Source organism: Paramormyrops kingsleyae, chromosome 8 (assembly GCF_048594095.1).
Source record: "Paramormyrops kingsleyae isolate MSU_618 chromosome 8, PKINGS_0.4, whole genome shotgun sequence".
Taxonomy (NCBI): domain Eukaryota; kingdom Metazoa; phylum Chordata; class Actinopteri; order Osteoglossiformes; family Mormyridae; genus Paramormyrops; species Paramormyrops kingsleyae.
In genome coordinates this window covers 20,464,081-20,476,620 of record NC_132804.1, presented here as the reverse complement: position 1 = coordinate 20,476,620, position 12,540 = coordinate 20,464,081, and the positions used below count along the sequence as shown (strand labels likewise).

At 39.1% G+C, this 12,540-nt stretch overlaps 1 protein-coding gene and 1 non-coding gene across 5 annotated transcripts; one reads left to right on the top strand and one right to left on the bottom strand.

Annotated features, from left to right (window-relative positions):
* Positions 1–4,872: 4,872 nt before the first annotated feature.
* trnai-uau (transfer RNA isoleucine (anticodon UAU)) lies at positions 4,873–4,966 on the bottom strand. Its single transcript has 2 exons — positions 4,929–4,966; positions 4,873–4,908 (listed from the first exon to the last, which is right to left on the bottom strand). It is a non-coding gene; the product is annotated as a tRNA-Ile (tRNA).
* A 4,416-nt stretch (positions 4,967–9,382) lies between these two features.
* Positions 9,383–11,487, top strand: LOC111835298 (proenkephalin-B-like). Of its 4 annotated transcripts, none has more exons than XM_023795443.2 (3): positions 9,383–9,533; positions 10,065–10,220; positions 10,614–11,487. In XM_023795443.2, exons 2-3 carry the CDS (start codon positions 10,092–10,094, stop codon positions 11,220–11,222), a joined length of 738 nt encoding a protein of 245 aa, XP_023651211.1. In that variant the 5' UTR covers positions 9,383–9,533; positions 10,065–10,091; the 3' UTR covers positions 11,223–11,487. The 4 variants fall into 4 exon arrangements, with proteins under 4 accessions (XP_023651211.1, XP_023651209.1, XP_023651212.1 ...); XM_023795441.2 differs by having other exon boundaries at positions 9,385–9,579; XM_023795444.2 differs by lacking the exon at positions 9,383–9,533 and adding an exon at positions 9,612–9,831.
* Positions 11,488–12,540: the final 1,053 nt, after the last annotated feature.

Genomic DNA, 12,540 nt, shown 5'->3' with positions numbered 1-12,540 from the left:
TTAAACTTCTATTTTGTTTCTCTGCTCTATTGTGACAGTAATCAAAGACTACAAATCAAGGCTATTATTTATTGGGATTAGCAGTTTGCCATAGATGAGATCTGTCATCCAAGCTCATAAAATTTACTATATTACCAGCTTGTCCAGGGTCTAATTCAAATGATGATCATTAGAAGTTAATCACTTTGCAGTAATAGTAATGCAAAGACCGCAGGATAGTGATACTGTCTTCATTTCTTTCATTGAGCGTACTCAGAAAAAAAGGGACTTTATAGAGATAAAACACAAACGTGAACCATGAGTTCTCTAATAAAGCATGTAGATAGTACAGCTATCGGATCACCAAGGTACTGTATGACACAAGTCACATAAAGACTTGTAATGCTAAAGGCGTGTGTATTTTTTGTATTAAAGATTATCATCTGGGAACTTGTATATTCTTTGGTAGGGGGATGAAGTCTGAAGGAGGCTGACATGAAAAACAACATGGATCCATTCACAATGTCCACATTTACAGTTAAGGATCACGGTGAACCTGTAGTTCAGGGGTGGCCAATCTTACCCAGAAAGGGCCACTGTATATGTGGGTTTTTGCGGCAACTCCCTAATTGATTACTAATTAGAGGACTGACTGGCTGAGGAGTCCTCACACCTAGGATTGAAAAGCTGACCTAAAGGTTATCCCAGAAAGCTGTATACACACCGGCCCTTTGTGGATAAGATTGGCCACCCTTGCTGTAGTCTATCTTAGTAAACAAAGGACAAAAAGGCAATATCAAAGCTATACAATATTGCAACAGATCATAATGGCATTTGACTGTCTGGGTCAAATTGATTCACTTTTCTTAGAATTACCTCTACACTTCCCAGCTGACCCTATATATGTTTAATACGTGACTACAGCAATCAGAGATAACTGAGTTTCATTGACTGAGGACCATTTTCTATTATAATACAGGGGATATTACTTTGCAATCTCAGGCTATTTATTTAAAATAAATTGTTTATCAGTACAATACAGAAAAATTATGCTGTCTTGTTTGTCTATTAGTTTTTACTCTGATACCTTTGAGATAATAAATATTTTAGCTGCATTTAATCAATGGGGGACAGGGGCGCCGCCAGGGGGGGAAAGGTTAGAACGATTCTAGGGGCCCAGCACTGACATGGGGCCCTGTTCGGGGCTTTACCTTTTCGCAAAAAGGGGGGGGGCAAAATTCTAATCTTTCATGGGGCCCAAGATTTCTGGCGGCGCCCCTGATGGGGGAAGTGTTGTTTCTATGAAAGTTATAATTCTGGAAAGTTCCAATGAAGCAAACATTTTTATACTAAACCATACCAAATGTTAGTTTATGAACCATTAAGTTGACTGATATTGTTTTAAATGCCATCACTAATTAGTAGAAGTGTTTATATTGGCTCTTTCTGTTGATGTAATTCTGACTAAAATCCGTTAGAGGGCATTTTAACTATTTTTTAAACAGAGAATGAGAGTGACATAACCTTGCCCCAGTGCTTATGATTCAGATTATGAGTCATTCCTGCTCTATATAAAGGTTTTGACTCACTTCTTAAATGAATATTATAGGACAATAAGTAAATAAATTTCCCAGTATTTGTGACATGTTCTTAAGACATTTGAATTGAATATCTAAGGAATAGTTGTCTCTTTGAAAGAGTCACAAAAAGAGCAGAAGCCCATTTTTAAAAATATCTTTGTGGGGACTCTCCATTCATTTCTATGGGGAAAACTCTAATCCCAACATGACGACCTTAACCCCTACCCAGTCCTAACCTTAACCATACAGTAGGTAACTGAACAAAATATGAGACTTTAGGCATTTTTAGTTTTTTGATTGCATTCACAGATCTTTGTGGGAACTTGAAAAATGGTCCCCACAATGTCAAAATAACTGTTTTAACCTTGGGGAACCCACGGGGTCATATACGACCCTTCCTTTTATTTCTGCCTTACATTCAACCCACTCATCAAAGTTAAGAAATTTTTTTTGCTTTACAGCCCATTGTACCATATACGACCCAATAACAGTGACACAGTGATTACTGACTGAATTAACCAGATTTTTTTCCACAATAAATATGGCCCCCAACACGTTTTGAGGTTGTTGCTGTACAACGTTGCAAAGATTCACCTGTCAAGCTGTGAATAGGTAAGTTTTGGTGCTTAAATTTTGCATCATCAGGTATAATGCAGCATGAACAGTCCAGCAGTCCAGTCGTATATGGCACATTCATGATATGGACTGGGAAAGGGTTATTTTTACAAAAACACCTGTTTTTGAGTTCACTGGGTCTTTATGATCATTTTAGCCAATGGACATATTTTTCCTATATTGATAAGGTGGTCTGGGTTCCCCAGGGTTATATTACATTGTGGGGGACATTTGGTCCCCACATGCTGTCATTTGGTCCCTAATTGCTGTCATTTTTAAATCTCATTTTATCTGCTATCATTCATTTTTAATTCTCTCCTTGATCAATCTGGACTTCTAGCTTAAAAGTTTGAGGTGCAGGTAACATAGCTAAAGTAAAAAGTATTTTCTGCTTGGAGAATAATTACCAGATTTGACTAGTCCTGGTGGGGTCTTGGCCCTGCGCAATGAATGAGTTATTTAATCAGAATGGGCTCCAAAGCAAAGGACCAGCAGATAACAGTAACAGAATCTCCTTCTGGAAGTGGCTGATCTGACTGATCCCTCAACAGCTTTCTCCAGATCATACAGTCCTTGGCATGGCCACTGTAATATTTGTCTGGAGTCAAATAAGCCTATGGCAGCCACCTTGTATAGATGTCTGTTGCCTTTATTGTTCATATATCAACTTCCAGCATTTTGATACTTAAATTTCCACAAGCTACAAATTACATATCTGACAGCTGAGCCTCAGATTTTCATGGGGGGGAGAGGAGGGTTCTGTGCCAGTCCTCCTTAGCTTTGTCTGGCGGACATTTGGGAGGAGCTAAACACCCCCACAGTGTGCAGCCCCTGCTTGCATTCTGTGCTGTGTATCTTGTATTTCTGTCTGTGTCATGCCCAAATTGCTAGTTGTCTATTGTCATGGTGTCTCCATCTGTACTAGCGAAAATGTCCACTGGCTTTGGTTGACTGGCAATGAAGATTCTGATGCTAATGCTAATCCTCTTCAGGTCACATGATCACAAGCTGCGTGCATTTACATTAAACTAGGGGGCCTGTGGCTCAGTTGGTTAGGCTGCTGTGCTTATGATGGGAAGCGGAAGGCGTCTGGTTCATATCCCATGACTGGCAAAGTGACTTCACAAGGGGGCTCTCAAGCAAGGCTGGTAAAGTTATTTCAAGGAATGTCTGAGTCCCTGTGTTCTATAAAAATGTATGTCTCTTTGGATAAAAGCATCTACTATATAAAATATAAATATAGAAGGTAACATGAGTATTGCAGTGCTGAATTCAACCCCCAAATAAAGAGAGAAATAATAAAAATACATAATAACTACATTAAATATTATTGATAGAAAAAACATAATTTTACTTATGCCTACATTTAGCTTGGAAGCACCTGATGTCTCTTTGTGTTCCATTTGGAACCAAATAATCAAGTTAAGTAGGAATTAAATGAGTCAGCAATGTCACAAACCACCTGATCTATGCCTCGGTCCAGACCTAATTCCGATTAACCACATTACTAACCACCCACAGTAAGAAGAGATCAAATTGACCGTCAGAGATCATTTACCAAAGCTGGGTCAATATAGATAAATAAAACATAAGAAGATACGAATAAACAAGATTGAGATTATGATAAAAAAATATCAATAAAATAAACCTGCCAAATTAGACAAAAATAGAGGACAAGGGTAACTGTAATTGTGAATGAAGTTGTAGTTGGAAAATGTGCAGTGTTAACTACTGCAGTCCTCAGCATAGACATTTAAATCCAAATAATCAAAACTTATTTAAATACTTGCATTACTGTGAAATTAGTACGTTCCACCACAGTGCTGTACTTGCGTTTACATTTACACACTTATAACAATCTCCATATCTCCATATGTTATACTTATAGTTAGAAATTGCTGCATGTGGTATGGTGTAATGTCTACTCTCGTCTTTTTGTATATGTATGTATTGTGCAGTCTGTAATTAAAAGCAATTTCCTTCAGGATAGTAAAATGTATTCCGATCCTGATTCTTTCTGTGCAGTGATGGGTGATTATTAATCAGTAATGAGTTTACAGTTCAGTTCCATTTTATTTTCTGACGAGGTTCGTGGTCCTGGGGGTGATTGAGCAGGATTGCATGCCTTTCCCTCTATAATTAAATTAATAGAAACCATTAATTAGCTCTAGTTCAAAAACAGATATTTTAGTTATGCAATTTTTTTCATGTTCAGGAGTGTCTGTACGCATACTGTATAATAAATCAATACAAAATTATCAAGTCTTGGGTCTGAAAATAATGAAATATGGAGATTGCAGATCAAGTGGGAGACCCAGGATGAAGACAAAATGTTTTGGAGGAATGACATGTATACAACACTGACTTGATGGCACATAATAATCATATTTTTTCAGTGTCACGTTTGACCTTTCCTTGACTTAAGGTGTATAAGTGGAGACCCAAACCGGTGCGGTCTTGTAGGCAGTACCAGTCCTAGCTGATGTAACACCCTAAGTGAGCATCGCCACCGGTACCCCCTCTCTGAGGCGAACTTGAAATTGACTGGTGAATCGGAGCCCCATCAGAACTTGGTGTCCTAGGCAGCCACTGTTGCTGGATATAGGATGAAGTGCACCTGCTTGTAGGTGTCTGGTGACAGCAGACATGTATACAATAGGGCTGCACTCTTGAAACCATCACATTATACAAAATCACATGCTCCAGGTGAGGCTTGAACTCACAACCTCAGCATTGCTCAGCTGGATACTGCCATATAAGTACCACGCGCTAACCAATTGCGCCACTGGAGCTACAAGTATAATGACTAATACTTCTTTTAGTTCATTGTTTATTATTGTTTAGAATAGAATAGAATAGAATAGAATAGAATAGAATAGAATAGAATAGAATAGAATAGAATGCCTTTATCGTCATTATACTTGATAGTACGGGGAATGCAACAAGATGCAACTCGAAAATAGTGCATAATAAAACATAAACAAATAAATACATCCTTAAAAGTTCACAAACAACTCATGCTATAAAAATGGCTACGAGGATTACATTTCAAAGTGCAGGCAAAATGCAGGATAAAGTGCTGAAATAAAGTGCTATTTAGAAAGAGATGTTCTTGAGACTTTATCTCTGTTTGTTAAGGTAGGTAACTGCATATGGGAAACAAAAACTATTTATGAATCTGCTAGGTCTGGATTTGATGGCACGATTACGTCTGCCAGAAGGTAATAGCTCAAAGAGTACGGTAATGGGTGGGAGCAGTCTGCGATGATGTTGTAGGCTCTGGAGAGAATGTGACTGTTCGCAATATCAGTGAGGGAGGGGTGCGGACACCCAGTAATGTTTTCTGCAGTCTGATCCTCCGGAGGTCCTTTTTGTCTGCTACTGAGCACCCAGTATACCAGGCTGCAATGCCGTAAGTTAGGACGCTCTCCATGGTGGTTCTGTAAAAGGATTATGCCTCCTGAGTATCCTCAAGAAATGCATGTGCTTCTGGACTTTTTTGATAACTGCTGAGGTGTTCGTGGACCAGGAGAAACCGTCAGCAATGTGAATGCCAGGAAATCTGAACGACTTAACTCATTTATTTGCTATAATATGCGGTTCTGGCAGCACATGGAGTATAAGTAGGATGGACGTGAAGTAGGAGTGTACATTTAAGAAAGCTTGGATTTTTGAAATGCCATTATCCTCCAGATAAAATAGTGGGGAGTCTGGAGATTACTTCGTTTATTTTACTGTAGAAAATAAGCTATTGTTAATTAAAACATACAAATAACACAACATTCAAGATCTTTATTGGTCATGCACAAAAGGGCAGGGCTAGACATAAGCCGCGGCACCGCGGCCAATGGCCGTCGTGCCTTTCAAAATTGGCCGCACGCCTCCTCAAAATTGAAGTACCTTACGGCCAAGATTGGCCTGCCTTTAATGTTTGTCTGGCCGTATGCCCCCTTTTTACCGAAAGTAACGTTCATTACACAAAAGACTTGCGCACGACACGGTCCACTTTACCTAGTCAACAATCGATGCATCTGTACTGAACCCGAACCCGAACCCGAACCCAACCTTCGATACGAGAAACGAGGTCGACCCGCACATCGTAATTCCCAACTACTGAATGAACCGCAATGAATTCTGGACTAATACGATCATGTGTTCGTCGCATGATTGGCTGGTACGGTATGTATCGTCCAGCCTACTATGGAGCCACAGCAATGACAATGGTGCATCATCGGGGGTTACGTTTTTGATTGGAAAAGCCATCCGACTGTTTCTGAATAACAGATAGGTGTCCTCTTCGGTTATCATCGTGTAGTTGTCGTCTGCTGCTTATGCTGTCACCATGCCTCGCAAAGATCGAGAACGTAAAAGAAAGCAAGCTGAACTCGCGGCTACTGCCGCAAAATGTTGCAAATTATCTACTTTGTTCAGGTAAGTGTCAGATGGTGTTGTAAAAAAACATTTGCCGAGGCAGAGCAGATTTGACTCAGAGAAGTACCAAGCTCTGCTGGGAGGATATAGGACTGGTAGCGTGCAGTGTGCAAAAAACGAACGTCAAGTCAATTGTCATGTACTGTACACTAAAAGAATACGGGTGTTCTGAGCAAACAAATACAAAAATATTGACGGCTCCTTTATTGTTGGATTTTGTTTTTTGAAATAAAGCTATATATATATCTATAAATATATATACTGTATATATTCTGTCTCAAATCGAAGGTCGTATTGCGTAGGTTGTCTAAACTTGGTAATTACAGTAATTGGTAATTAGTGACTCAGTATTGGCCCAATGCCTTTTTGGAAAGTTTCTGCTTTTTTGAAAATAGAAAAATGCATCCTTTATGGAAATAAAATTCCTCCACAAGGCCCGAGGTGTCCTATGAAATTTAAATAAATGAAAAAAACATTTTTTCAAATTAAAATTTTTAATTTGTCAATGACTTCACAAAAAACAATACCACTGCACACTAGCTAATAAATAATTTTGGCCTTGTGCCCAGGCTTAATGGCCTTGTGCCCTAGAAAAAATATGAATAGCCAAGGCCAAAGTGGCTGTGCCCTCCTAAATCCTTATGTCTAGCCCTGAAAGGGGCCTGTATTACAAAGCAGGATTTCTTGCTTAGCTGGATAACGTGTAGGATTTAAGGTAGTCTGTGCTAAATGTAAGTGAACAAAGATAAAGGCCATTTAAACCTGGCTACCTTAAATCTGACAAGTTATCTGGCTAAGCAAGAATTCCTGCTTTGTAAGGCGGGCCTCTGGTGCACTGGAATACTTACTCGTTCAGCCATACTTCGTAACAAAAAGACTCAAGACAGAACAATGCAAGACCATGCAAAAGGTTACAGTCCAAAACGGTTCAAAAACTAGACAATATGCTGATAAAGTGACTGATTAAGTGAGTAACAGTGGAATATAGTGCTGGTGCCCTGGGTGTCACTGTCCTGGGAAATGATTAAATTTAACGTAGATAAATGTAAGGTAATCTATGCAGGGAGCAGAAATATAAAGTACAGATATTTTATGGGTTCCACTGAAATAAAGGTAGCTGATTACGAGAAAGATCCCGGTGTGTATGTTGATGTTTCCCTGTCCCACTCTCGCCAGTGTGGGGAAGCAATAAAAAAGGCCAATAGGATGTTGGGTTACATCTCGAGGTGTGTGGAGTTTAAGAAAAGGGAGGTGATGCTAAGATTATACAATTCCTTGGTAAGACCCCACCTAGAATATTGTGTGCAGGTTTGGTCACCGTACCTTAAAAGGGACATTGCTGCCTTGGAAAGGGTGTAACGTAGGGCTGCAAGAATGATTCCTGGTCTTATTAGGAGAGGTTAGCTGTGCTGAATCTGTTCAGCCTCGCGCAAGGGAGATTAAGGGGGGGACATGATCCAGGTATATAAGGGGGGGGGGGGGGGGTCTCAGCAAAGGGACAGCCACCTTGCAATGCCTGGAGAGCTGGAGGTTATGCATCCATGGACATGTGACTGATCTTCTGAGGCTGGGCTCAAACCACAAGCACAGAGTGTACTAAGCCTCACGCCACCCAGCCTATGCAGATTCTATGCAGTTATAGAATGGAATAGTGGCACTTAATTCATTCTCATGGGGAATGTCTTTTTGCCTTTCCTATCTGGGAAACACATGTACAGCTGATGACAAGCTTGGGGGTCACAATGTGCAGCACCCCTGGAACTGGTGGTTAAAGACATTGCACAAGGACCTAACAGAGATTCTACCAGTCTCAGGATTCTCACCAGGAATCATCCAGTCATGGGCAAAGAGTCCTAATTGGGAGAGCTCTATAAAACTGCTCTCAGAGCATGTAGTATCAAATCTGCATAAAGTAAAAGAAAGAGAGATAATGAGCTGAACAACAGTGAAGTTTAAGATTCTTATATTACCTTGGTCACACAGCCAAGAACCCAGAAGAGCATAAAGGCAACCTAGCTTTTAAAAACAGGGCAGGTAAAAAAATAACCAGTTTAATGTACAGCCTACTTCTGAGAATGGAGTACTAATGTTACCGCCGTTTCCTGTTGGCTGTCTATCCGAAGCTTCCGCGATGCCGTTAAAGTGGAGCTAGTTCACATCTATAAGGTTTTCATGTTTGAATACTGTATGTATTATACACGTCTGTTAAATATTGTTTTAGTCGTGCCTCTTTGCTGTTTTTAATAATATCTGGAAGCTCGACAATTGCACCTTTATTTTACTTATTTAAAAGTTTCAGCTTATTCTTGAATTTCGACTGAAAAGGCAAAACTCTCAAAATTACAATAAGCCTAAAGTAAGCCTAGACTTGATTTTAAAAAACGGATATGATAGACATTTAAGTAGCTCGATAAAACAGTAGTATCATGTCCGTACCTACCATTGAAAACACCGAGGTTAAGTCCACAGGATTCATTCTATCAACTCCAATAACTACGGTCCATTGCGGGGCACAATTAGGAAGGGCTAACACTTTATTTGAAAAATACTGGGTACAATTCATAATCTTGGTGCTCCGGATCAAAAAGTTAACTCAAACATACTACTGATTAAAGGGCAGTAACAATTTGGGACAGTGTAAATACGCCATTGTCTTGCCAAGGCTGAAAAAGAATAGACGCGTGTGTGGGCGTGTGCGATCGCCCGCGGACGTGAGTTGCACAAACGACCTTTCCTATTGGCTTTCTGAAATGAGCTATTCTGATGTACCTTGATGACATAACTCATTCTTTCTCAATAAAAGTACAAGGACAGCTTGTAGTATTGAAAGACAGGAGCAAGGTACAGTAGGACGCAATCTCAACTTAGTGGCTAAAATGCATTGAGATACTCATTTTGATAGGGAAGAAGGAAGTTCTCATTTAGCAAGTGAGTTGCCATTTGAACAGGATACATACATTTTATGAACATTCAGGTAACAGTTGCTTCCTTTTATTTTTTAGAAATCATAACGTAATTTTTATAGCAAAGTGTAACAGTTCTGTTTGATGTGTTTGATTTTATTCAATATACACATAGAGAATGGTGACTAACGTTAAAACTGCATTTGAAGTTATATAGATATTAAAAGCAGTTGCATAAATGGCATTTTTGAAAATTAAGGCAGTTTAAAAAAAAGGCTGTCATCATTGTAACTGATATTACAAACAACTTGATATGTGTTGAGGTTACCAAATTCGCAATTTTCTGTCGTTATTTGTAAAAACCGTCAAAGCCCCAAAAAGCTAGAAAATGTAATAATTCTGTGCATAGTGTATCTTGTTTTACACGATTCAAGATCTATAATTGGAGTACATTTTACAGTCGCCACCAGGAACTGTACATTTGACCGTTGCTGTTATCATTATCATCATCATTATCAATTCTATATGTAGCTATTTATTTATCTGTTTGTTTCAGTACATAGAAGATAAAGATCTGCTGAGGATGGACTGGTACCTTCTGGTGATGGTGCTCTCATTGGGATTACCGTCTGCCGCTCAGAAAAACTGCTCTTCTCAATGTTTAACCTGCGCACAACTAATCTCCGAGGTGGACGGTTCCTTCGATAGACTAGTAAGAGTTTTGCTACCAGTTTCAGTTGCTGTATTTATTATTGCAGCTAAACTGCAACAAAGCTACTGTTGCATTTTTTTTTTCATTTAAAAATCCCTAGAATAACAGCAGGCCTACTGTGTCGGTAGAAACTTTGGTGTATTTAGTCATTAGAATTAATGAAAACCAAAAGCTATTTTTAAAGGTTAATTAAGTTCAACAGACATATGCCAGAACTAATCGGTAACTTTTCATTCATAATATACATTTGTTGTCATAATGGCTTATTTCTCATCGTCTATTGTGTATACACTCCAAGGTCGCAGTATTTCTGAAAATATTTTATATCCTGGGTTGAGCTGAGGGTAATAGCCTATAGTACTGATTGCGTTCCGTGCTTGTTTTTTTTTTTAGGCTTGCACTTTGGAGTGTGAAGGCATCTTGCCATCTACTTCTGACTTAGAAAAATGCCGGAAAGTCGTGGGATTCTTTACTAGTTCAACTTCGTTAAACGAAATGAATGAAGATAATGAAGACACAATTGAATCAGAATCATTAGACCTCCAAGGCGCTTTGGTTGGTCCGATAGTAAAGCGATACGGGGGATTTCTTAAAAAACTAGACAAAAATAAAATATTCAACTTGGGCTCGAATGAAAACGACTATCGCAAAGCCTCGTTAGCAAAGAAATACAGCAGGATTTTCAGAAAACCCGGAGAACGTGATGTGCCTGAAATCGGACGGGAGGTTTCGCAGCAGGAGGACGGAGCGGAGCTGGACCATGATACATCGGGCAAGATGAAAAGATACGGGGGCTTCGTACGGAAATTTGGCGGAAGAAGGAGCGGGGAGGAGGGCGGGCGGGAGGTGCTGCAGAAGCGTTACGGGGGTTTCTTGCGAAGGATCCGACCTAAGCTGAAGTTTGTCAATCAGAAGAGGTACGGCGGTCTTTTGAGGCGCCATTTCAAAGTATCCCCTCGATCGGAAGAGGAGCCAAACTCCTATTATGACTTTGATCCGTAGGTCATTTTTGGGACCGTAACTGTCAGCGATTATTGCAAATGTACCAAAATTCTCAGTGTTCCTTATTAACCCTAATCTCTTACTTGAAAAAGCACTTTATGGCTGGGGAGGTGGTCGCAATGACATTAGCTTGTATCTGTGTTTTAGCACATTCTTTAAGATATATGTTAATTATTTAAATGTAACATGTAAATGGGAAAATTCTGTCTGGCACATGAATGTTAAAATTATGCTTGTTTAATCACAATAAACTGATGTGCTTTTACTTCCGTGTTCAAGTAATATAAAATCACTCTACGCAAAGCTTGTCCTCTCATGTTGCTAATATGAAAATAGAAAACGAGTAAACCCCTGCTTAATTAAGCAAGTGTAGCCTACATGTTGTAAGTATCTGGATGTCTCTGCAGTAACAGACATAAGTTCCAAACATATACGATTCTTTTGACTTCGAGAAATAAAAAAGCGTGCCTAGGACGGAAAAAAGGTTAACTTTAGTAAAAAATTTGTCATACAATGCTTATTTTAAAATGTATACATCCACTTTCCGGGTGTTACAAAATATTACACAATCACCCTCTGATGGTCAAATTTAAATTTATTAAACCCAATTAAATGTTTTTAAATAAGTTCTTAATTTTTTAAAATAAGAGAAGCAATTTAAATGTTCGAAGAACTATGACTTTCTTAATCTATCCTTCCTTTTATCCAGAACACTTTCCAGGAAGCAAGGAGTTCACCGTGGATTTTATTAGAACTATATGTGTATTTAGACTTTGTACCCAGGAAAAAAACACACGTTAGGAGGAAGAACATGAAAACAATACACAAATTGAACTCAAACATGAAGGAGATAAAAATTCCAATACTTCAATTTAGATCATTAATTTCTCCTAATTATGCAATTAGGTCTGATCACTCGGGGCTATAGACCGAGTTTTTAAGCCTATAGCCTCAAAATAAGGTCAAGCCCATGGTAAACTAGACTTAGCCCCTGATCTTCTCGATAGCTAGAAACTCCCCTGATAAAGTCTCCTTTTTACACTAAAGCATATCTTCATAGTAGCGTGCGTGTGGTTTTTCCATGAAGCGTAACATGTTAGCGCCCTCTAGTGTAAAATTTAGTTAATACACAGTGAACTCTCACTAGCTGAAGTTCTACTGAAGTGACAGTGAAAATCCAACCATCGATGACCACTTGTCGAATACAGGGTCACAGTCTGGAAGCACCTAGAACCATCCACAACGCAGTCACATGTTATACGCAATCCATAGATATCAAGTTATCTAATCACATGTCTTTGGACTGCAAGAATAAGGT

Excerpts from the sequence above, each read along its gene's own strand:
- LOC111835298 (XM_023795441.2), top strand. Across the intron at positions 10,221-10,613 it reads ACGGTTCCTTCGATAGACTA|GCTTGCACTTTGGAGTGTGA; the intron begins GTAAGAGTTTTG and ends TTTTTTTTTTAG.